Below are 26,263 nucleotides of genomic sequence, written 5' to 3' on the forward strand. Positions count from 1 at the left end.
TTGATCAACATATCCTGTTGTTACTGACCCATAAAAAAGTGGTATTAGCTTATTCCTTGATCATCGTTCATTCAAATACACATACATAATTTGATATGTATATTAATTGCCTAGCTACAATTCAAGTACTTAAACCTTGACCGAGAAGTGATTCTGATTTCATATCACTTTAAAACAATTATGACTGGTCAATGGGATTACTATATTATGCAAGTGATCAATTTGCTGCTATGAAGTTTGTGCTTTTTTATCGTAAAATTAAATAAATGCATCTTATTTATATATTCAATGTAAAAAAATGTTCTAGAATTTTATAACCTCTTTACATACATTTATATCTATATATATAATTATATATATTAAGAATGAGAAAGGATTGTATCTATAGACATTGTAAAATAATTTACCCAATAATACCCTGCATTTGTATTGAATATAAACAAAACATTCTTCATGGGTTCATCACAGACACTTAATGCATGAGTTCTTAGTTTTGGAAATGCATACTATCATACTTGCTAGCAGTCATTTACAACAGTTATATACAGACACATCTCTTTAAAGCTGTACCATAAAATAGTCCATAGTTTAACTCTACATTTGGAAAGGTCATCAGCACATTGCTCTGCAATATGTTGCAAACTCACCACTAACATTAGAAAAGAAGCTATTGCGCTCTGCCTCTGACCTCAGAACTTTCAAAAACACCTTATTTGCTGGATTGTCAACTTGCACAACATTGTTTGTTAGCAATAAAGATTGACAATGCATTTTTAATGCATTTCATTTTGCCTGAATGATAAGGAAACATTGTCAATTTCATGTTTCCTTCATAATATGGCTGTGTCTGTATGTCATAACTTTGATTGGTCCAGCTTTTCTCACAAAGTACAACATGGCCTCAAGTAATTCTGAGAAGAAATTGTATGTAATCTCAATGGAACTGCTCTCCTTTGATGATATGGGCATAGCGTCCTAGATTAAAAAAGAAAGAAATATATTTTAAGGTCTGCAATCATTCTGGCCATTTGTTGAAAGATTATATTTTTTCCTTTATCACAACCTTGATGTAAAATAATTTAGAGATGTACATACTTTAATTTTATTATTTTCTTCTTTGAGGGTAGGAAGTAAACACACTAGGCATATGCGTTGTCAACCATGTGCTATGGAAAACACATACACAATTCTGCCTAGTGTGTTCCTACCCTCCAGAAAATGTATAATAATTTTTTATTCAATTACTAGATTTAACAATAAAATTGACTTTTATTTCTTCAGTAAATTTATTTAACTAAAATTTAATTTTAAATAAATATGGGCTACAACAAATTAAAATATGATATTTTGAGCACCACTTGCTTTTTTTATTTGTTTGGTAAGCTATCTAAGGAGGAACATATTTTCATTATTACAGTAGCAAACTCTGATGAGTGATCAGAATCTTCTGGTATAATATGTTTCTCATAATGCAGTGTACGTTTTTTTTAAAGCAAAACAATTATATTTTGCGCCTAATAAACTACCAATCTAAAAGGTGATCTACAACGACAAAACATTTTTATTTGTAAATGTTCATAATTTTTCATACTAAGCCTAATAAAAAGACAAAATAAAAAAACAAAAGGGCAACTTGAAAAAAAATCATGATACATTTTCTTTAAACTATGCAAAAACAATGCTACTGAAGACTGTTAAAAACCAATCAGTGCATGTTGTATTCATCTAAGTGGCCTTCATTACTCTATTATTGCTTACAGCATTGCCCCGTGCATTATATTATTATTATAGAACCAGAGCTGAAAACCAATGTCCTACAAACAGCTCTGAAAATTATACTTCAGATTCCTATACAGAAATCTAAGGCCATTTAAATACCAGTGCTTTCATTGGAAACTTGGTAGCATTAGTATGGATATACAGTATGTTTATAAAATGCTTAAGAGCCTGGTATAGAATTTATGATCATGTAATAGATAACCATTATTAACTTGCAGTAGTAATTTTAATGATTAGGATAATAATAGTAATAATGCATTATCCAATGTTGACACAGTAATAGTTTTTCTGACAAAATGTTTAAATCTTAAAGGATCCACTAAGTATACTACTAAGTATTGTAGGAAACAATGACTTTTATTTTTTATATTTAGTGATGAATGAATATAGAGAGTTTTGCTTTTCTGAAGTCAATGGAACACAAGAACATGCATTTCTGTGTGTATGCAGACTTCCCCCCAGATATTGTATTTTTTTTAAACTCAATATATTTTCACTGATCCTCTCCCATAATGAAAATCTTTTTTATCTTTGTAAGATAATTTCCAATTTTAAATCTTCTTAAGGATCCATTTATCATACATATGTTGATGAGAGGTGACATGACATAAAACTCTGTTGCAATATAAAAGTATGTGCTGTAATTTTAAACATTATCACAACAGTTCCCTTACATTCAAGGTGGCAGGCCAAAAAAAAAATGCAGGCCATATCATAATGCTATGTATTGTTAGTTTGGATGAGCCCTTATTGAATCCAAAATCAGAAAACAAGTTTTGGATTATATTGAATTATGGACCTTTAAAATAAATAATGTAATTGGTCAGAACAGTCAGAACAGATAATTTTCAGCACTGGTGGTACTTTTGTAAAATGGGTGCTGCACAGACCCCGACATTAATTGCTCCTATATCTACAACAATGAGGTGATTTGGGAGGTGAATGAGATTTGGGGGGTGAATGACAAATATCAGTAGTAGGCACCAAAAATATTGGCAAAGCGAGTTTTTAGCAGTGAAGGTAGCGCTGATTGGAGAAAATAAGGGGGGTGGGGGAGTGGGTTAGTGTTATACAATTGTGGAGGAAGGGTTAGTGTGAGAATAAAGTTAGGTTGGGAGATACAATATTAGTAACATTGCACGTATTCTAATCTATGAATTAGCCACTGATCAATAGTAGAATAACAGTAATTTCCCAATATTCTGCTAGCAGCTTTACTCGGTACCCATATTACCATGGCACATTTTTTATTTAGACTAACCATTTAGGGTATCTAAATGACTCAACCCACTAATCTTGAGAATCTTTTCATCTATTATTTAATTATTTGTTTACATTTAAAAGGACTTCATTTAAGAAAAAAAAGGGGGGGGGAACTAAGTTGAGACAATGGCAAAACTAAGTCTTAATGTGTCTTCACCCATTCATATTACTACTCAGTGCAGTCTTCTAAAACTGACTCTTCTCAGAGGAGATTTAGAAGATGGGGCTAACTTGATAATCAAATACACCCCCCCCCAAAAAAAAAAAAAAAAAACATTTTAAAGCCCTGGTGAGAAGAAAGCTTGAACCTTGTATAACAAATACTGGCATGGGTCTGCTGTTTCTAAATTTAGACAAAAACAGCCCACACTACTCTGCAACTTAACAATAGATTTCTGTTAAGAATGTAATATTTTCCTACTATTTATAATTGCAGAAATAAGAGCACATCTTATTTTACTTTCCAATTGCTTCTACTGAAGCTAAGCTCAGAGATAAAGAAGTTGATCAGGAGGCAGGAAGCATGTATAAGGTGATTCTGAATAATGCTGAATGATGTCCTCCAATGCTGCCCTTGTAACTTTTGTCCCCTCTGCACAGAGCCCTGTAATAATGCTAACATGCAATATGTAAGGAGCTGATACAGTTCCTTATCTCAACAAAGCAGGCAAAGCTGATAAATGTGGCACTTGGTTAAGGAAGCTACAACATGTACATTCTATTCATAAGTTTACATTCTGTATTTTTTTCCTATGATAATCCTAAATTCACATTCTAGTGTACAGTGTATACATGCTTTCCATGACAATATGATCCAAAAGCACATTAAAATAGAAATTAGCATCTCATGGTTATGAATGAAGTAGACTATGAACTCGACTATTTTTCAGTCACCTTTAGAATACCATGACCAAGGCTGGCAATTACCACAAGCAGTGTGCTGCGCTCATATTTCTGTGTAGCATTAATAAACTGATAACGCAATCTGTAAAGCAAAAAGATTGTGAATGAAAAACACGAAGACCATTCTGTAGATGATTAGAACATCGAGTTCTTCTACCTTTAATAGCTTTCAACCAGAAGTGGCTTTGAAAAGACTCTGGTTCTCCATATTACGGAAGGGCAGACCTCTCTAATTGATTGTATTCATTTTATTAATACTCTTTATTAATTAATTTCTTCAAGCTACAATATTGCATATATTAAACCTTTAGTGGCCATACAAAAATTGGCTTTTGAACATGTTAACACTTGAGCAAACATATATACTTGCAGTAAATTTTGCCTCAACTGTAAAATACATTTGACTGTGGAATTTATAGATACTGGTAGAAGATGCTGAGTTTACACTTTGCTTTCTATACATGGTCGTTTCATGTAAGAAAATGTGCCATGCAATACAAGTAGGTAGATGTGTATTTCATGTGGCTGGATAGTGTTATTGTTAAGGGCTCTCCCTCAGACACGGAGGACCCAGGTTTAAATCTTGTCTCTTCCTGTTTAGTAAGCCAGCGTCTATTTAGCATGGAGTCCTTGGGCTAGACTCCCTTGCACTGCTCCCTTGTGGCTGCAGCTCAAGCATTTTGAGTCCACCAGGACAAAAGCACAATATAAATGTTATTTGTCTTGTGTGATTTATATGCTTAATAAGTTTTGTTTTTTTTTACTGTAAACTATGGTCTTAGGTGAAAAAGTATAATAGTTTGAATACTTTCCATAAAATAAGCTAATTGATGCGTTTATTGCCAATGGTGATGAAAACTGTAGTGGTTGACCTAAATTAATGTATATTTATTGTGTAAAAGATCTATTAAGTTTTAGTAATAAATAAATAAATAATATGTCAGTGGATTTTTTTTTTTAGAAAATGTGGTAAGCGCAGAAAGCCGGTCATTGGCATTTTAAAGAACTTCAACAAGAGGCACAACAATTTTCAAGTTTATGTATATAGAAAAATAAATCAGTAATAAAAAGTAAAATATTCACCAAAACAAATGTAGGTGCAAGAGATATGTAAGCTTGTTATTGTACGGAACAGTAAAAAGCAGATGAAAAGCTAATAATTAGATGCATTTGGATAAACATGTAGAATATGAGACAGTCTTCAGTGTACTTTTATGTACACAGGGAAAAACCTTATCATGTATATAAAAGCAACCTCAGTACTCATAAAGGAGATGGAAGGTAATTATGCTTCTAATGAGTCTTCGGTGAATTTGTACAGCTTACAGCATGGTAGAAAGTGCCAGCAACTAAGGTGTTTTAAATCAGCTTGCGTCCTGAATATTTTTTTTTTATGTAAGCCCCCGCTTCTTGTTTCTCACATATACTGAACACACATCCAGTTCTTGTCTACTGCATGGCTTTTAGTCTTAGTTCACGTAATAGAGCCAGTAGACAATGTTGAAGAATGAAAAAACCACGGGAAAGATCATGCGTGACCATCTGTCGATGGCATTCACATCAGTCAAGTCGGGTATTGTTATTTTCAGCTGCGATGCACGTCGCCGTAGTCTGCTTTTTTTTTGAACCACATGTCGTTCTAAGGCATTTCGTCCAAAGCTATGCCTGGGTAATCCTGCTTTTCGGTACTGAATGGTTGAGGTGTCGTAAGCCAGCATAGTGCTCCTTGGATCACCAAGACCCATTACAGCTTCTGATGCTGCCATCTCATTTTTAATTTCAAGTGTGCTTAATAAGATGTTTTCATGTGGGTCCATCTGAAAATAAAAAAGAAGCCATGATACCTTTTCTCACATGTATCTTTTATTATAATCTCAGGTTAATAATACATTAAAGGGTTAAATATTACAGTTAATGCCTTTGGTAAGATAAGTTTGAATTTAGAAAAAAGAAGAAAGTAAACAATAGCAACCTGATGTAAAATTGTATGAGGAAAGTACCAAAGGTTATGTGTGTTAACAGCCAGTTTTTGTCAAATGCAAAAAATAGAACTTTATAACCAATGTTTTGTAACCCACTTTACTTTAAAGCTACAATATATTCACATTGTTGCAGAACCCCTGAAAGGCTCAATGGTGAAATGTAAGTCTATAGCTTTCAACAAGCACAGCGTGCATGCTAGCACATGCCTGTGCTCACTAATCCCCCTAACTATACTAACTACAGAACCCCATTTTGGGGTCCATTCCACCCACCTGGATGATAACTCAATAAAGATATCTCACCTGTCTTCATTCCAGCAGTGATTGAGCTCCCTTCTGTACAGTACCACTCTAAGCCTTGGATCAGGTCCTCGTTTGATGACATCATTAGGTTCATTAGGCATTGTGAGGCTGACAGTGGCACTGCATGGAGGGAAACCCAATCACTGCTGGAAACAGGACAGGTGAGAGATCCTCACTGAATAATGCTGTAGGTGCCTTCAGTATAGGTAGCCAAGCATAGGTGTCCCAGTATGGGAAATCAGGTGTAGGTATCTTTAGTATAGGTATCCAAGCATAGGTGCCCCAGTATAGGAAGTCAGGTGTAGGTGCCCTCAGTATTGGTAGCCAAGTATAGGTGCCCCAGTATAGTAAGTCAGGTGTAGGTGCCCTCAGTAGAGGTAAACAACCATTGACCATCGGAGGTGCCCCTATTATAGGTAGCCAGGTGTTGGTGCCCATCAGTATAGGTAGCCAGGTGTAGGTGCCCCCAGAAATGGTAGGTAAGCATAGGTGCCCAGAGTATAGGAAATTGGGTGTAGGTGTTCTCAGTATAGGTAGCCAGGCATAGATGTCCCCAGTATAGGAAGTCAGGTGTAGGTGCTCCCAGTAAAAGTAACCAGGTGTAGGTCCCCCAGTATAGGTAGCCAGGTGTAGGTGCCCACAGTATAGGTAGCCAAGCATTGGTGACCCAGTATAAGAAGCCAGGTGTAGGTGTCCCCAAGAATAGGTAGCCAGCTATAGGTTCCCCCGGTAGCATGTGCTGGCAGCAGGTCACTTACTAGCTCCATGCGTTCCAGCATTTTCTCCCTCCCCACTTCTCTGCCTTTGCTCCATAAATAGTTAGAGCAGGGCTAAAAAAAAGTGGCCGCCAATGTCTGCAGAATGGGGTGATGCGTAAATGTGTCATGGCACACCGGTTGGAAATGCATTCCTCCAGACTTCAAAATAAATCATATTTTGAATTGGAATGTTCCATTTACCTTGTTTTCCACCTTCTTGTTAAAAAGAAAACTGGTTTCAAACAGAAGAGTACATTTACATTGGAAGTATTAAACAAAATACCACAAATTAAATACCCTTAGTATTATGACTTCTTATTATGGCAGTTATAAATTCAAGCAGTTTAGAAAAAGCATACCTTATTAACTTCCATTCGCATTTGCTCATTGTTGTCTCTGGCCGCTCTTTCTGCTGCCTTCTTTTGTCTCTGTGGTCCCCTTCCAAAAAATATGTAGTTGACCAGTGCATACTCTAATAATGCCATGAAGACGAATACAAAACAACCCATTAGATACATGTCAATGGCTTTTACATAGGGAATTTTAGGTAGGGTTTCTCGAAGGTGAGTGTTGATGGTGGTCATGGTGAGCACAGTTGTGATCCCTGAAAAGAAACACGTAACCATAATTACTTAATTTATTTAAAATAAAATCAGTAAATGCTTGGTTAATTGATTAAATACATTTGTCTTGAACAATTGTTCCAGTTTTTACTGCCAAACTGAACATCAGAGCTTTAAAATCTTTACTATTTTTTTTATTTATTAAGAATTTAATTTTTCTGCAGTATTTTTTATGTTGACTGCAATTTATACTAATAGACTAAGCAAGGGAGGAACCCTTCGTGGGTCAGAGTCCATTATTGATCCGTTCACAAGTCATATCTTAAACAGAAGTGTCATCTCCTGGTGCTTACTACTTGATTGAGCTTGGCCAGGCGTAAGAAAAGGTGGTAAATGATAATGTACAGTTACGTCCATAAATATTTGGACAAAGAGATTTTTTTTTAATCGTTGTTCTACGTAGTTGCTGTTTATCTGTGGGCCTTTCTGCCCCGAACTTTAGTCTTCAAGAAGTGAAATGCATGCTCAATTATGTAATGATCAGGTGACTGACTTGGCCATTCAAGAATGTTCCACTTTTTTTACTTTAATAAACTCATGGGTTTCTTTTGCTGTATGCTTTGAGCCATTGTCCATCTGTATTATGAAAACACATAATCAATTTGACTGCTTTTAGTTGGATTTAAGCAGACAGTATGTCTCTGAAGAATTCAGAATTTGTTTGGCAGCTTCTGTCCTGTGTCACATCATCAATAAACACTAGTGTCCCAGTGCCACTCACAGCCATGCACTACTAAGCCATCACACTGCCTCCACCCTGCCTTACAGATGATGTGGTATGCTTTGGACAATGAGTTGTTTCATAAATTCTCCATACTTTTTTTCTTGCCATCATTCTGGCCCAGGTTAATCTTGGTTTCATCTGTCCAAATAATGTTTTCCAGAACTGTGCTGGCTTTTTTGATGTTCTTTAGCAAAGTCCAATCTAGCCTTTTTATTCTTGAGGCTTGTGAGTGGCTTACTGACTCGCACCTTGCAGTGCACCCTCTATATTTACTGTACTTTTATGCAGTCTTCTCTTTATGGTAGTCTTGGTATTGATACACCTATCCCCGGACTTGGTAGGCTGTTGTGAAAGGGTTTTTCTCAGTGCTTGCTTTCTTTCTCAGGATGTACTAAACCGCAGATTTTGCCAATTGTAATATTGTAGCAATTTCTCAGATGGGCTTTTCCGCTTTTTGCAGATGGAGAGCTCCTTTGACCGCATGTTGTCTGTTCACAGCAAAATCTTCCACATGCAAGCACCACACCTCAAATCAACTCCGGACCTTTTACCTGCTTTATTGATAATGACATAACAATGGACTTGCCCAAATTTGCCCATGAAATGGCCTTTAAGGCAATTGCCCAATTACTTTTGAGCCCCTGAAATGAAGGGATTGTATGAAAAAAATGCTTTAGTTGCCTCACATTTTTATGCAATTGTTTGTTCGCTCCACTGAATGAAAGCTGAATGTTTGCATTTCAACTGCATCTGAGCTGTTTAATTTAAAATTCGTTGTGGTAATGTACAAAACCCAAAAAAAAAAATGCTGTCTCTGTCCAAATATTTATGGACCTAATTATACATTGCACAATATGAAGTGAAGACCCATATCCCCCGGGTGATGGGTTTGGACGGATGGAGGAAATTGCACAGTAGCAATATTATGGAAATCAGATCAATATAGAAGAACAGGGTCTAATCCTACCAGGTATATATTAGCAGCCATCCCAGGCTGCCCTCATCTGTCAGCAAATGTCTGTAAGAGCAGCTGGAGTCCTGCCCTAGGTCTGATCCCAAGTTCTTTGCTGTTACGGCATAATTTTACACTTCAGCTTCTGATTAACATCATTATGTGAACCGATGTGTAAAATGAGAGAACAGTGTTAATAACCATGCCACAAGGTGCATGAGTAATTATTTGTAGATCCACCACCTAGCTCAGTGAAGTGGCCGCCTGGCATATACCTGCCGTAGCTTCCAAGTTTGAAAATACAGGTGCTGGATCATGCTGTCAGTTAAAAAGCATATCCATGGCTACTGGGGGAGTGGTAACTGAAAAACACACATCTACTTGTCCCTTCTGGACTATTTGAGCTTTATCAAAGTGAACAAAGCTTGACTCTCATATGATTTCCTCACATCCAACAGATTCGGTGTATTAGCTGAACTAGTTTTTGTTTCCTAGACTCCTCTAAGTGACATCTGTCTTTAGTCTAAGGCAAAGAATGCCTAATTTAGGGGGGAAGTTGGCTGAGTTTCATCTAGCTTGTGTACAGATACCTGGGAGAAAGATTGATTTGACCAGGTAAGAATGCATTTTTTTTTATAAAAACAAAAAACATTGCCACCCTCAGTGTCAGGCACACTACTGTGTACATACAGATCTTCAGTAAACAAAGGACATATAGGTCCAGTTTAATTACAAACTCTACTGACTGCATGATTGCCAGGATTGGTTGACAAACATCTTAGTTCTCTGGCCAATTTTTAATAATGACAAGCATTTGATTCTGATAAAGTCAACTGTTCGACTACAGTACTAAATATGATGCCTTAAGAGGGGTTTTTCTAAAGCTTTCTTCAAATTCCACCTTTAGAGTTCTAGATAATGGCACCTTTTTACTTGGGGTCATTCACAAAACACGCACTACTAGTGGCACCTTAGGATTGCACTGAAAAACAATTTTAGAACGTGTTTTTTTCCAAGTAAGAAATCAATCATTGTGGGGAAAGCAAAGAGAGGTCATGCCTTCTTAATGCAGAGCAGAGTGCTATAAAGTAATGAAGTTATAGCAATTTTCTGATGTTGGAATGTATAGATTGAAACCTTCTAATTCTCTACGGACTATCGAGGGAGAGATTGATTAATTTCTGTCTGGTGCTCTTTTGAAAAGGATTCATTCCAATGAATTAGGAAAAGCTTTGCTATGTGATTAGCAGAAACCAGTACTATATATGCTCTCAAACATCTACTGAAATGTAGACGTTAACGCTGCTTTATTTTTTCTTTTTTTTCTTGAAATAGGTTGCTTATTGTCCAAATCTGGACAGAAATCGTTACTCTCCTTCTCAGTGTCTGACCCCAACCAATTCTCTCAGGGCTCGTTTCCACCATAGCGAATCCGCATGCGGCGCCGACATGCGGATTCGCTTGGTACATTGAAGTGGCCGGGGCTGTTTCCATATGTGCGGCGTGTGGGAGCGATTTGGCGGCGGGCCAAATCTGCACGACGGGACCCACAGAATTCGCCTGTGTCGGGAATCCATGCGAATCGCCGCTAATGTATTTAATAGGAAAAACGCATGCGTTTTTTACATGCGTTTTTACCCGCGATTCGCGTGCGATTTCGCACCTTTTTCAATGTTATTTTGCCCTGGCAGAGTCATGGTTAATTGCGCATGGCACCCTGCCATGCGAAATCGCATGCGAAATCGCGGGTAAAAACGCATGCGGAAACGCATCCGCATGCGTTTTTACAAGCGTCGGGATGTCGGCGAAATCGCGTCGCAACAGTGGAAACGGGCCCTCAAGAAAACTTTTTCCTGATGCCTAACCTTACCCTTCCCAAAATGCCCTTCCTGACATTGAGGCTGTGTGCACACGTTACATAATGTGAAAGGATGCATTTTATGTCATGTTTTATGTTAATGTTGTGTGCGTTTTTTGTGCATTTTGTGTACATTTTAATGCGTTTGCGGCTCGCATATACAAAAAGCATATGCGTTTTGTATGCGTTTTTCATGCATTTTTAAATTTCCATTTATGCAAATCACTAGGAAGACAGCAGGATGAGTAAATACAGCATAAAAAAAATATTTTTGGGAAAAATGCATATAAAAACGTATGAAAAATGCATACCATTGAGTTTCCATTGACTTTCATAATGTGCGTTTTTGATGAATTTTATGCAACAAAACCAGCATTTTAAAAATGCAGGTTTGAAAATGCATATAAAACGCATATGCATTTTTTTATATGTGTTTTTTCCTGCGGCCCATAGACTTCCATTAGCGGCAAAAATGCTGCGTTTTAAGCAACACTAGCATTTTTGCTATGTGTGCACCCAGCCTCAAGCATGACCAAACCCCAAATATAAACCACCTTCTTGATGCCGAACTATAAACTTTTCACCTTAATAAAAAGTCTAATGCTGCTGAGACATGTAATAATGGTGCCTATTAAAAAGGGCACCCCGTTCACATGAATACAAATCTTTTCTCAGTTGGCGCTAACTGTATAAAAATATAAAACAACTATATCGTTTTTTTTCAATAACAAGTTATAAATAACTCATGTGCATTATGACCTTGTGTTACAAAATATAGTTTCTAAAAAAATTACCTATACGTTCTCTCAAAAAAGTAATTTTTATTTTAAGTTTTGACTCCACTATGGTCAACTTTTTTTGATTCTGAACTAAGTGAATGCACAAAAGATAATATGTTCATCTGTATAACACAAACAAATTATAATCTCTTATCTTTTCTTTTCCAGAATTATTCTCCCTCTAGATTGTAAGCCTTCGGCAGGGTTCTTCTTCTTGTGTCTCCTACTTGTTCACGCACCTCCATTACCATACACCCATCCTAGGGATCTGAGTGAACTCTTGAGTGAACTTGACTTGCCTAATCTCCATACTCCCATCCAGTGACTAACTAACCATTACTTTGTTCTCATACTGTGCTGCTTAAAGAGGTGCTCCAGCCTAAACAAACATACTGTCATTAAGTTACATTAGTTATGTTAATTAAAATAGAGAGGTAATGTAATCTCTCACCCACACTGTTTTAAAAGAACAGGCAAATGTTTGATTTCATGAGGGCAGCCATCTTTTTGGTTGAAAGGAGGTGACAGGGAGCATGAGACACAGTTCCAACTGTCCTGTGTCCTGAGCACCTCTCCCAGTTGCTAGGCAATGTGAATAACAACATAGGAAATACCACCATGCTTTGCACAGCATCAGGGGAAATAAGCCTGGGGTTTTTTTCTTTGATGGGTGGAGCTTAGATAAAAATGCAGCTAAAAATGCTTGGGCAAGAAAAACAAAGTTTTGATGCTGTGAAAACTGTTAAAGAAACCCCAAGTCTTTTCAGTTCTGCTGAGTAGATTTTTAGTCCGGAGGTTCACTTTAATCTGTTTTGCATGTAATTCTGTATTGTCTTATTGCTGTATGTCACCCCTAAATATTGTCTGTAACTAACTAACCCAACTAATGTCCAGCACTGTGTAATATGTTGGTGCTTTATAAAAACAATAAATGAATAAATAAATAATTCACCCAGGTTTCCATTTTAAAACACATACTGTATGTACTTAAGATGGATTTTACATGCAGTTTGTACACTTTTTTTGAAGCCTTTACACTCATGCATTTTACATTTAAAGCACACCTGAAGTAAGAGGAGTATGGAGACTGACATAGCCCCTGAACAAGCATGCAGATCATATTCTCTGACTGACATCCGACTAAATTAGCTGCATGCTTGTGTCTGGTCTGTGAAAAAATCTGGTAACTGCTATTGCTTAAAAGTTAATAAATATGAAAGTCACCATAAGCTTCTAACATCAAACACCTTTAATTGTTTAATGCGCAGTAAATTCACTTAGAAGTACAAATAAATAAAGTACAGTAAATGGACCCTTGGTGGTCCCTGGGCTTCTCCCACATCAAAAAGTGTAGTCTATAGCAACATTTTGATAAGTCATTTCCATATGTATGTGCTGTAAAGCACAACTATTAATTAATAACATGTTTTTTTTAAACTGGTATGGGAATAGTTTGTCTTGGTGTTCCTAAGTATATGCTGTATACTTCCCCCTGTTTATCTCTTCCTTTCATGTCATCAAATTCCTTTCATTATACATTGAAAGAGGGTTTGGGACCAGTGTGTTGGACCAGTGAATCATAAGGGGAAGGGGAATCCCTCTCCCTACATCGGTTAACCCTGTGTGTACTTTATATCTTTTGCAGATGACAGGTCTCACTAGCTTAAACTGCAGCTGCTTGACTCTCTGAATGAACTGACAGGGATGTCCAGAATGTCCAGACAGGGATGGCTGTCTGTGGAGAGTAACATAACAGATACATGGCCTCCTTCTTTTCAGTGCATTGTTATGTATATGCAGCATAAAAAACATTCTCTGTAGTGTGTGTACATGCGTGTGTGCGTGCGTGCGTGTGTGTGTGTGTTCGTGTGTGTGTGCGTGCGTGCGTGCGTGCGTGTGTGTGTGTGTGTGTGTGTGTGCGTGCGTGCGTGCGTGCGTGTGTGTGTGTGTGTGTGTGCGTGCGTGTGTGTGTGAGAAACCTGATACCAAGGCAGGATTTTCATTTTTGAAGTAAAAAAAAAATCTGTAATCTTCTGAGATATATACAGAGACCGGCACTGGATGTATTGTCACATTTCTCACAAAGCACAGACTCCCCTTTGCTAATGAATCCTTCCAATTCAGCTACAACCTACCCACAACCACTTACAGCTTTTGCCTCTTATATTTAACATGAAAAGTGGGAAAATGCTTACACAGCTACTAGGACATTATTTGTGCATTGTATTTTAGAACCCCTGGTTATTGTTAGCTGTCCTTTTAGTGTAGGAAGATAAACCTGAAAGTTAAGAACAAAGTACAGATATCTGATGGGACCTTTAGTGCTGCCTGTTTTCTTTAGGGCCCAATATTGTGGGGCAATTGCACTGCAAAACAATAAACAACTTTTGGCCCTCACCCTCAGTAACCTCCATATGCATAACTCAGAGCAATGACAGATAAAGAAACAGAACACAGACTGAAAAACAACCTCAGTAGGGACATAACTTAACTTGGCTTAAATGGGAATGGCAAAGCACAGTGGGCACAATAGAGATTTAAGGAAAGTCATAATTAGGGCTTAAAGCAAACCTGAACTGAAAATAAACTCTAAAGAGAATTAATTGTATGTGTATGGGCAATAGTATATAGAGCTTTCCTTGAGTCTCACGCTGCTATTTTCATTTCAGAGGCTAAATCTGATCTCTGAAGTGTGCACAGCAGTCATGTCAGTGTGAGGTTAAATGTGGTTCATCCAGCTCCTAACAATAAAAAGTAATTATCTTTGAGTAATTCAGCACTCTGGTGCAGCCAGGATTGTTTGCTAATGCAGATAAAATTGTTTTGACTTCTATATACTTTTCAGAAGAGCTGTGGCTGCATTCCACTGCCTCATTTGCACAGGTAATGCACAGGTTTATTAGCTCTTGCTATGAAAATACAGGCACGCTTTAAATAGGCTTAGTACACTATGTACCTATGTTTATCTTATCATGTCACATGCCACTTCTGGTACACTTTAACCACTTCACCACTTAGGTGTTTTTTTGTTTAAAAGAAAAGCAGAGCAACTTTCATGTTTCAGCTCTGCTTCCATTCATTCAGCAATAACTGTTTTACTATTTATCCCACCTCATTTGTCCCATGGTCTACATATAAGTTTTTTTTTTTTTTTGGATAAACTAGGCTTTGTTTAGGTGGTACTTTTTGCTAAGAATTATTTTATTTTGTATGCATTGTAAAAGGGATAACTAGAAAAAAAAACAAATCAATATTTTATTTGGAAGTAAAAGTGTGTTTTTGGTTTTCTCATTGTACTGTATAAATGATTGCAAGCCCATATTTGCAAAAATAACAATGATACACACTAATGGCAAACACATATAAAAAGGGAAGTTCTTAAGGTAACAATTTATTTATTCTATTTTAAATTATGTCACTTACACCCTTTTCTTTCTTTTGTTACAAGTGCTTTATATGGGGACAGGGTAGGGGGCAGAAGGGGTTAATGGGATTGTCATAGGTATGGATTATTTTGTTTTATTGTAATATGAAATGCATCCACTAGATGTCCCCACACACTGTCTCCTGTCTATTTAGAATGCTGAATCACAGCATTCTGAGTTAACAGGAAGTGATAGTTTGTTGTTTACTATGAATGATCACTGCTACTGGCTGCAGCAGTGATCATTTGCTCAACAGCTCTGTGTGTGATGTGAGGGGCATGGGTGTATGTGAGTGCTGCACTCATTAATACGCAGAGACACATATCTATGCCACTGGGAGTGACGTTTTTAGGGGCGTAGATATGCATACCAAGGAAGGGCAAGTGGTTTAGGTTAACAGTTGTAACAGTAAGGATGCAGAAGACAAGACTTATATTTTAAGAAAAAAGGTTATAGAATAGTCTACAGTAGTAGAAGGCAGCTAGAGTGATCTAAATAAGTCCTAATCATGGGCTATGGTGTAAGGGAGTAGTAATAGAAGACAAAACGGTTATTATCATGGTAAAACTTGAAATATAAGTTTGAAAGCATAGATACAGTGGCTTGAAAAAGTATTCACCCTCCTTGAAGTTTTCCACATTTTGTCACATTACTGCCACAAACATGAATCAATTTTATTCGAATTCCATGTGAAACACCAATACAAAGTGGTGTACATGTGAGAAGTGGAACGAAAATCATACATGATTCCAAACATTTTTTACAAATAAATAACTGCAAAGTGGGGTGTGCATAATTATTTAGCCCCCCTGAGTCAATACTTTGTAGAACCACCTTTTGCTGCAATTACAGCTGCCAGTCTTTTAGGGTATGTCTCTACCAGCTTTGCACATCTAGAGACTGAAATCCTTGCCCATTCTTCTTTGCAAAACAGCTCCAGCTTAGTCAGATTAGATGGAAAGCGTTTGTGAACAGCAGTTTTCAGATTTTGCCACAGATTTTCGATTGGATTTAGATCTGGACTTTGACTGGGCCATTCTTTTTCCATCATAAAGTTTTTATTGGAAAAAACGAATAACAAATAACATATCAAGCAACAAGAATATACAATTATATATGCATATTATACAGTATCAATAGTAATGTCTTGGGTACTAAGTGCCCCTCTTAACTGTCATTTACTTAACCCTGAGGGCTGACAGGGAAGAGCACCGCCTATGAACTTAACTGGCGGAATCAGGTGGCTCAATAGAGCCTCCGTCAGTCTCTTGCTGATTCCTAAGTGTAACAATGCAAAGTACTAGGAGTGGGTAGGAAAGTAGGATTAGAGAAAGACATAACATAAACATACCCTAGAAGAGGGGAACATAACAGTAACATATTCTGACAACGAGAGAAAATGCATAGAGATTAGTGTGTTTTTGATGTGTGTTCATACATATAAGCTCAAGTGGTGTTTCCACCATGGTGTGGATACGCTTCTTAAGGTTACGCCTATAGTGAGATTAATCCTCTGTCTCCACAACTTGTAGACAGGTGCATAATTGTATTTATCGGGGAGATTAGAGATATGACTAGAGGTGTTGAGGGTTAAAATTCTCATGCGCTAAGAAGAGTCTGGCTCTGATTTTATATTCCAGGAGCAGGTTAGCTCGAGTATTGGCTAAAAGCTGAGAGATTTCAAATTTTTCTTGTGATTTCCAATTAGCCGTAATTAGGTGTAGAGCGCTTAATATAATGTGGCAAATGGTTGGTTGTAGTGTCTGGGGGATATTATTACAGTCCACTAGCAGAATGGCTAATTGTGGAGTGAGGTGGAAGTCTGGCATTAAAGAGTGGCGTATCAGGCACTCAACCTCATTCCAAAATATTGACACTAGTGGGCATTCCCAAAACATATGGATGTAGGTTCCTATTTGATTGTTGCATTTCCAACATATCTGTGTCACTTCCTGTGTGAAGGAAGCTATCTTTCTTGGGGTCATATACCACCTGTATAGAATTTTTCGTAACATCTCCCAGTGTGTGTTGCATTTCGAGATGGACGATATTACTCTATGGGTTTGGAGAAGTTGGAGGCTTGAGATATTGATTTGAAGATCATCCGACCAGATATTTGCATATTTATTAAGTGCGGTTTGTGAATTTACCAGTAAAGCTCTATACCAGACTGACAGCCGCCTCTGTAATATCCCTTGTAGTTAAGCATAGTTGCAATATTGGGATATAGTTTAGGTGGGGTTATTTTGAACCCTTTAATTATATGTAGTACTCTATGATATGTAAATAGTTGCGTATCAGGAAGGTTATATGCCTGTGTTAAACAATTAAAGGATCTTACTTTATTCCCTATAAACAAGTCATTTATGGCAGTTAGGCCTAGATTGGCCCAAGGATTAAGATTGAGGTCTCGGGAGAGAAGTTCGAGAACTTTTATGTTTGCTTTAATTGATATGGAGAAGGTAGGGTCTGGACGATTTTTAGTGAAATATTCCCATGAACGTAGGGTTGCTTGGATCGATAGGAATGGGGATTTAGGGGGTTTAGCGCCCATCTGAATGCTAAGAAGAAGGTCTTTGAGGTCACACCCCAACTCATTTCGTTCAAAAGACACCCATGGTTGAGCTGCCGAGGAGGACCACCAAAATCTAATCATGTCTAAATTTGCGGCATGATAATATGTTTTAATGCATGGGAGACCCATGCCTCCCAGTTGTTTGGGTAATGTCATAATTTGGAAAGAGGTTCTAACTTTCTTACCCCCCCCCCCCCCAAACATTTGTGTTGATACAATTTTTGATATCTATAAACCACTGGGACTGGATAGGAATTTGGAGTGTACGAAAAAAGTATAAGATTCTAGGTAGAATGAACATCTTAAAGGCTGCTATCTTTCCTGACCAAGAGAGCCAGAATTTGGACAAGCTTGCACATTTCTGTTTGACTGCAGACAGGAGTGGGAGAAAGTTGTTTTTATATAGTTCTGACGCTTTTTGCGTTAGTTGGATGCCCAAGTAGGACACTGCTCACTCTGCCCAGGGAAATGAGAACTGGTGGGATATATGATCATGAAGTTTTGGGGGTATATTAAGTCCTAAAATGTATGATTTGTGGTTGTTCAATTTATATAGAGATACCGCGGAGAAGGCTTGGAGGTCTTGCGGTACAGCTTGGAGGGATATTAAAGGGTTAGTTAAAATTAGTGCCACATCATCTGCAAAAAGACTAATGCCATGGGTGTAGTCTTTGATTTTTACTCCTGATATGTTAGGGTTGGAGCGAATTTTTTGGGCTAATGTTTCCATGATTAACACAAATATAATGGGCGAGAGGGGGCATCCCTGGCGAGTGCCATTAGAAATGTTAAAGGGTTTAGATATAAAGCCAGCTGCGTTGACCAGGGCAGAGGGAGCGGAATATAGTGCCATGATTGCCGATACAATCGTACCCGAAAATCCAAATTTGCCGAGAGTGGCTCTCAGGAATTGCCAATGAACTCTGTCGAAGGCCTTCTCGGCATCCAAAGTAAGGAGCAGAGAAGGCCTCCGACAGAGCTCTATATGTTTCAGGATGTTGACCATGCGCCTGGTCGCGTCGGAAGCTTGACGGTTTTTAGTAAATCCTACTTGATCTAGTGCTAAAAGAGAGGGGGTGACATTCATCAATCTATTGGCCAGAAGTTTAGCGTACAGTTTCACATCGGAATTGAGTAGAGATATGGGACGATAGTTTCCCATTTCAGTTTGTGCCTTCCCTGGTTTTGGGATAACTGTTATGAGAGCTTCTAAATATTCCGCTGGGATTGAGGCTGATTTAGCAAAGTCATTGAATAATTCTGTAAGGAAGGGAGAAAGGGTGTTTGAGAAGGTCGTATAATATTCATTGCTGAAACCATTAGGGCCCGGTGATTTATTATGTTTTAAAGACTTAATTGCCTTGCTAATTTCTGGGGACGAAAAGGGTGAGTTTAATTCTTCTAATTGGGGGGGAGATAGTTGGGGTAAATTTATGGAGCCTAGGAAAGATGTTATAGCTTCCTCAGTTGGATGAATGATAGTGTTGTCAGAAATTAGATTGTAAAGCTTGGAATAATAGCCGCAAAACATATCTGCTATTTGTTTTGGATTAGATATATTCTCCTTCGTTGACGGGTGTGTTAGACTATTTATTTTGGATTTGGCTTGCCTCTGTTTCAACATTTTGGCTAGATATTTCCCTGCCTTATTACCTTGGGAGTAGTAATTGGATTTAGATTTCTGGAGTAGGTGGAGATATTGGTCCTGTAGCAGTAATTTAAGCTCTTGTCTTAAAGTGAATAGGGCTCGCTCATTTTCTATCGTGGGCGCTGTTTTATGGGTTTTTTTCTTTTTCACTGATTTGTTTCAGCAATGTATCATATTTTTCCGTCCTTTCTTTTTTGATAAAGGCTCCCTGCTTTATAAACATGCCTCTAATTGTTGCTTTGTGGGCAGACCAAATAGATGTTAGGGCCATGTTGGGGGTACTGTTAATGTCAAAGAATTCCCTGATATCGGAAGTTAACTTATCTTGAAAGGATTTACTTGATAAAAGTGTGTTATTGAGTCTCCAAAAATATGGCTTGTTTAGAGCCAGATTGTCGTCAAGTGAGATGTGGACAGGCGCATGGTCGGACCAGGTTTTCAGGCCTATGGACACATTTAAAACTTTTTGCAGTAGAATTTTATCAGTTAGAAAGAGATCTATTCTGGTATGGGTCTTATGTACATGTGAGAAGAAGGAGTAGTCTTTTTCTGAATTATGTAATATTCTCCAGGGGTCATAGAGATCGTTCCATCTCATTTGTTTATCTATGAGCATAGTTTGTTGGGGCTTTTTGGCGGATGTGTCTAACTTAGAGGGGCAAGCATTAAAATCTCCTCCTAGTAGGAGACGGCCCTGTTGCAGTGGTTTAATCTTAGAACATAATTTTTGGAGGAATGTTCGTTGGGCGGAGTTAGGGCTGTAGATAGCTACCAGGGTTAGTAGTTCATTATTGATAAGGCCTACAAAGATTATGTATCTCCCTTGCGGGTCAAGAGTGACAGATTTAGGTTCCACTTTAAGGTCACTATGAAAGGCCATTAACACTCCTCTTTTTTTTTTTTTTTAAATGTACTATGGTATATTAACGGGTAGGAGGCATGTTTGCAAAGACCGGTATGTTTTTCTAGTAGATGTGTTTCTTGTGCAAATACAATATGTGATTTAAATGTTTTAACCTCAGACCAGAATAGATGTCTCTTGTACGGAGAATTAAGGCCTCGAACATTATATGAGGAAATATTTAAAGGCATTTATAATGATGGCGGATGCTATCCAGATGCAATGAAACTATAAGGGGGTCATATATCCCTGAAATAATTGTCTCACCATGGTCTAGGGATGTCACTTTGGCAATGATATGAATCTCAAAAACATTACAGGTAGTATAGGTGCTGAAGGTACTATAAATCAGATTGATAATGAACATCTTAGGTTTGAACATATATATACACACTAACGTTGTCAGAAGAACATACAGATTATAACAGAAAGAGACTCTGAGAGTAAAGTATAGGAGTATAATACTCCCATTTATATAGCAATGAAGCAAGTGTGGCATAGTTCAGAAGCACACACTTCAGACTATGGGGGGGAAAGTAGTGACTCTGAAAGTTTACAGAGTGTTGGCCATTCAGTGCAGAAATACGTTGCTGTTTATTGTCTCCATGTGGATGATTATTTCTTCTTTTGGGTATGCCATTCTTGCAACAGTTTAGATCCACCAGGATGGTAGGGGGGTGGAACAGAAGTTTCTGGGACAGAGATACTCAGCTGCTTGAAAAGTTTGTAGCCTGTATCAGAGGACGCTACTGCGTAATGTTTGTTGTTGTATAAGAAAAGCAATTTGGTAGGGAAGCCCCATTTATATTGAATTTGAAGATCCCTAAGTGCTTTGGTGAAGGGTTGTAAAGCTTTCCTTTGTTGCAGGGTGTGAGCAGATAAATCAGCAAAAAGATGGATGTTAGCATAAGGATCAGAAAAGGAGCCGGATTTGCGTGCAGCTGTTAACAGATCCTCTTTTACCTGGAAAAATAAGAAACGGGCTATAACATCTCTTGGTATTGAGTCCGGTAGGTATTGAGGTTTGGGAAGGCGATGGGCCCGATCTATTGTAAGCTCTATCTCAGGGGTATCCGGCAGGATTGTTTTAGTGAGAGTCTGCAGATAGTGTTTGAGATCAGAAGATTAGATCTGTTCAGGAATTCCCCTAAATTTCAAATTATTGCGACGGTTCCGGTCCTCCATGTCTGCTGCCTTAGCTTTTAGCCATTCAATGTCAGTAGATTGGGATGTAGAGGAATCTACCAAAGCGTTATGTTCTTTGATGAGGCTTCCTATAGCATCTTCTGTGTGGTTTACTCTGTCTCCCAGCTCATTAATTTCAGACTGTAAATTGCCTGTGATGACAGCTATGTCTGCTAGTAGGGAAGATCTAAAAGTCATAAGGATGTCCTTAATGAAGGCCTGCGTAGCTGGGGTGTCTGCCGCTGGGAAAGCCTCCATGGAGAGTGGGCCTGATATAGTAAGTAGTGAGGTAGGAGAAGGGCTTACCCGCTCTCGTGATGGGTCTCTCCGTGGTCTGGACTTAGCCGGGCTGTCTGAGGGAGATGGGTTGTCTGCTCGTTCTGCTTCTGAGCGGTGAGCTGCTTCTCCGCTGATGGTATCTGCTGTTTGTTGCTGGATTGCGGCTGGGTCAGCGCCATCTTGGGTCTGCATAGGGCGGCGGCTGCCGTGCGGGTGGAAGAAGTCCAAGAGTTTCTTGGGTGGCTGCGGGGATTTCTTCCGCTTGTTTGTGCCGGTGGTGTCCATGGCTTCTTCCTCTGCCATCCTGGGTTGAAATCTCTGCGGTGGGGAGATGCTTTTAGCCGCTTATAATCTGCACTGGAGCGGGAGCTCGGCTACAGCGCTTCCGTCTTCTCTGCTGCGCAGGCCACGCCCCCCTTGACTGGGCCATTCTAACACATAGATATGTTTTGTTTTAAACCATTCCATTGTTGCCCTGGCTTTATGTTTAGGGTCATTGTCCTGCTGGAAGGTGAACCTCCGCCCCAGTCTCAAGTCTTTTGCAGACTCCAAGAGGTTTTCTTCCAAGATTGCCCTGTATTTGGCTCCATCCATCTTCCCATCAACTCTGACCAGCTTCCCTGTCCCTGCTGAAGAGATGCACCCCAGAGCATGATACTGCCACCACTATATTTGACAGTGGAGATGGTGTGTTCAGAGTGATGTGCAGTGTTAGTTTTCCGTCACACATAGCGTTTTGCATTTTGGCCAAAAAGTTCAGTTTTGGTCTCATCTTTCCAGAGCACCTTCTTCCACATGTTTGCTGTGTCCCCCACATGGCTTGTGGCAAACTGCAAACTGGACTTCTAATGCTTTTCTGTTAACAATGGCTTTTTTCTTGCCACTTTTCCATAAAGGCCAATTTTGTGCAGTGCACAACTAATAGTTGTCCTATGGACAGATTCCCCCACCTGAGCTGTAGATCTCTGCAGTTCATCCAGAGTAACCATGGGCCTCTTGACTGCATTTCTGATCAGCGTTCTCCTTGTTCGGCCTGTGAGTTTAGGTAGACGGCCTTGTCTTGGTAGGTTTACAGTTGTGCCATACTCCTTCCATTTCTGAATGATCGTTTGAACAGTGCTCTGTGGGTTGTTCAAGGCTTTGGAAATCTTTTTGTAGCCTAAGCCTGCTTTAAATTTCTCAATAACTTTATCTCTGCCCTGTCTGGTGTGTTCTTTGGACTTCATGGTGTTGTTGCAATATTCTCTTAGACAACCTCTGAGGTTGTCACAGAGCAGCTGTATTTGTACTGACATTAGATTACACACAGGTGCACTATTTAGTCATTAGCGCTCATTAGGCAATGTCTATGGGCAACTGACTGCACTCAGACCAAAGGGGGCTGAATAATTACGCACACCCTACTTTGCAGTTATTGATTTGTAAAAAATGTTTGGAATCATGTATGATTTTCATTCCACTTCTCACGTGTACACCACTTTGTGTTGGTCTTTCATGTGGAATTCCAATAAAATTGATTCATGTTTGTGGCAGTAATGTGACAAAATGTGGAAAACTTCAAGGGGGGCGAATATTTTTTTCAAGCCACTGTATAGACCAGAAGGTAGACAATGCCAGAAAGGCGGATCAAGAACAAAAATCAGTACTAAGGAAAACAAACTAACTATGACAAGAGACAGGGATACCGGAAGCAGAATATTTAAATATGTTTAACTTACTACTTTACTGTAGTAAAACCTTTTGTAAAAGCACAGCACAGATATTCAGGAGATTGAATGGAGTTCAGCTACATAATATAGAGAAGATTGGACAGACAAACAAAATACACCTGACAAGGAACTTGTACATGACAATAAAAGAGACAAGCTCCTTCAGCACGACAGCTGTTGTAGCTGAATGTAATATTAGCTTTCCTACCCTCAATGTTTCTTGGATTCCGGGCCAGACTTAAAAGCAAAGATGTTCCAAGGGCGCAAATATCTACAGAACGGTCCAGACTGAGCAGGGCATAAAAGGAAAAACACTGTAGATGAAGCAATTGATTGTATGCTTCTGTGTTTTTGTGTGAGTAGTACCAGTTTGCGTATTTGGATTTACACACCCGATTGCTTTTGACTGTTTGTATTATTTAGTGTTCTTTGCTGCTGTGAGATACTTAATGCACCCCATGCCTGTCCTTGTTAAATAGCTTAAGGTAGTATTTCTTCTGAGCACCAGAGAAAGGAAAAAGTGGTCCAAAATATGATATTTTTTTCTTTGTATATCTGATGTTGCAGGATAATCTGTGCATTACTTTGCTGTTTTAAGGTCAGTGCAACTTTAAAGGAGTCCTGTAGTGGATATACATATGAATCTACTACTATGTCTTCTAAGAGCAATGTTAACTGAAAGAGTAGATCCTACAGAAAACTAAGCTCTGTTGAGTCTCTTTGCTAAGTCTCTCGTTATCTCCTCCCTTCTGTTGAGCCATGCTGCCTGCTGTCATAAGTGCAGAGACAAGACAGCTGCTCTGTGAGTTCAGTGCTGTCCAAGATAAGTCTGACTGTACAAAGGAGACAAACATCATGACTCATGAGATAGATGGGGTAAGGAGAGCATTAGCAGAGAGACTGGGCAGAACTGCAGATATAGTCCACTAGACTATTTTTAAGTGGTCAGTGGACTGACTACTATATTGTGTACTGACTTACAACTGGCTACACAAAATAAAAGTAGACAATTTGCTTACAAAATAAAATAACCTAATATATGCAACAACATGACTATTTTTCATGTATTGAACATAACTGCGGCTATTGCACTTAAATAGCAGATAAACGTTGACAATTACTTCCATTAAACTGATAAGCTGACAAGTGGGACATGCTTACCTAAGGCAACCCGGGCAGCTGATGCATCATAGTTAATCCAGAAGGAAACCCATGACAGAATAGTGATCAAAATAGAGGGCATGTATGTCTGCAAGATGAAATAGCCAATGTTCCTTTTTAGCTTAAAGCTAAGAGACAGTCTTGGATAGGAACCTGAAAAAAAAGAATTCAAGTATGACATGACTTTGAAAAATATGAGAAAAAATACGAGTACCACAAGCAATGACAGAAGCTGGTTCCCGTCAACAGTGATCAGTGCAGAATGCTGCAGAAACAAAATAGCAATAATAAGATAATACACAACATACACATGGATATAAAAACATTCACACCTCAACCAGGGATAAATATAGATGTTTTTTATTTGTTTGGACCTGATAGTCCCAAACCACTATTACGACCAATGGTGAGTCAAGGAGACAAGTCAAGCCAATATTGCACCAGAAATGCAAAGGCATTGTGTTGTGGGGTACAGTGGGGTACATTTTTATAAAGCTTGCAGTGGGGTACATTTTTATAAATCTGTCCCTAATGGCTGAGAGGGAGTGATCGGAGAAGGATGTAAGGTGCAAAACTATGTACGATATAAACATATGACACTAAGGGGTTATTGTACAAAACTGCTGTTATATTGCTGTGCACAGACAGCTCATGACAATATTACCGTTACTATAGTACCGACAGCAGGTTGCCATGATTTATGCTGTTAGCACCACCTGCTGCATTCGAGCACCATGAGCGTTGCTCGCATTAGTACCATAGTAATGTTCATTTTACTCAAGTACTTGTGGTCAGGAGTGTAACTAGAGGGTAGCGGCCCCAGAAATCACAGGGGGCCCAAAGCTATTTCGGGGCCCCAACTATCAACCTTCCCTTCCTCCGATACAGGGGACAGTACTTCAGATCTGATGTTTTTGTGGCTACACTTGTTATGGGTATAAAGATCATGATAACCACACTTATTTTATGACCCTTATGAGATAGGCTCCAAAGCCATGAAGGGCACCAAGGGGAGGCAAGGGAATGGGTGTGATTATCGGGAGGCCCATCAAAGTTTTGATGGGGGCCCCCGTGTATTGTAGTTATGCATATGTAACATAGGGGTACATTTAGCAAAGAATACTGAATAGAAACTAGTGAAAATATGGAGAAGGTTTCCAGATGAAGGGTTGTGATTGGTCATTCTCTGCACCCACTCTATTTATGCAGTAGATATCCTTTAGTGTTAAATGTATCTGTTCAGCTGTACTTAAGGATATACATTCGTATGGTAATACATGTTAATGATGGCCTCGCTTTTCACCACCTCACTGGAATGGTCATTCGACAAAATAATTGCTGGCAATGTATAGATTGATTTATTGTCATTTAAAAGTAACACTATAACAAAAAAAAAATGAAACATTTAAAATACATGTGTACACATACTTATAAGAAGCGAGTTATATGCACTATA

At 38.6% G+C, this 26,263-nt stretch overlaps 1 protein-coding gene across 4 annotated transcripts in view; it reads right to left on the reverse strand.

Annotated features, from left to right (window-relative positions):
• Positions 1-387: 387 nt before the first annotated feature.
• Positions 388-26,263, reverse strand: part of LOC137564227 (gamma-aminobutyric acid receptor subunit beta-2) — a 522,582-nt gene continuing 496,706 nt past the window's right edge. For all 4 annotated transcript variants that reach the window (XM_068277818.1, XM_068277820.1, XM_068277819.1 and 1 more), the window contains 4 exons: positions 24,808-24,960; positions 7,348-7,592; positions 5,029-5,762; positions 388-975 (listed from right to left, as the gene is read on the reverse strand). In XM_068277818.1, the coding sequence (XP_068133919.1) occupies positions 5,415-5,762; positions 7,348-7,592; positions 24,808-24,960 (746 nt within the window). In that variant the 3' untranslated portion in view covers positions 388-975; positions 5,029-5,414. The remainder of the gene's footprint in view (positions 976-5,028; positions 5,763-7,347; positions 7,593-24,807; positions 24,961-26,263) is intronic.

This window comes from Hyperolius riggenbachi, chromosome 3 (assembly GCF_040937935.1).
Source record: "Hyperolius riggenbachi isolate aHypRig1 chromosome 3, aHypRig1.pri, whole genome shotgun sequence".
Classification (NCBI taxonomy): Eukaryota; Metazoa; Chordata; class Amphibia; order Anura; family Hyperoliidae; genus Hyperolius; species Hyperolius riggenbachi.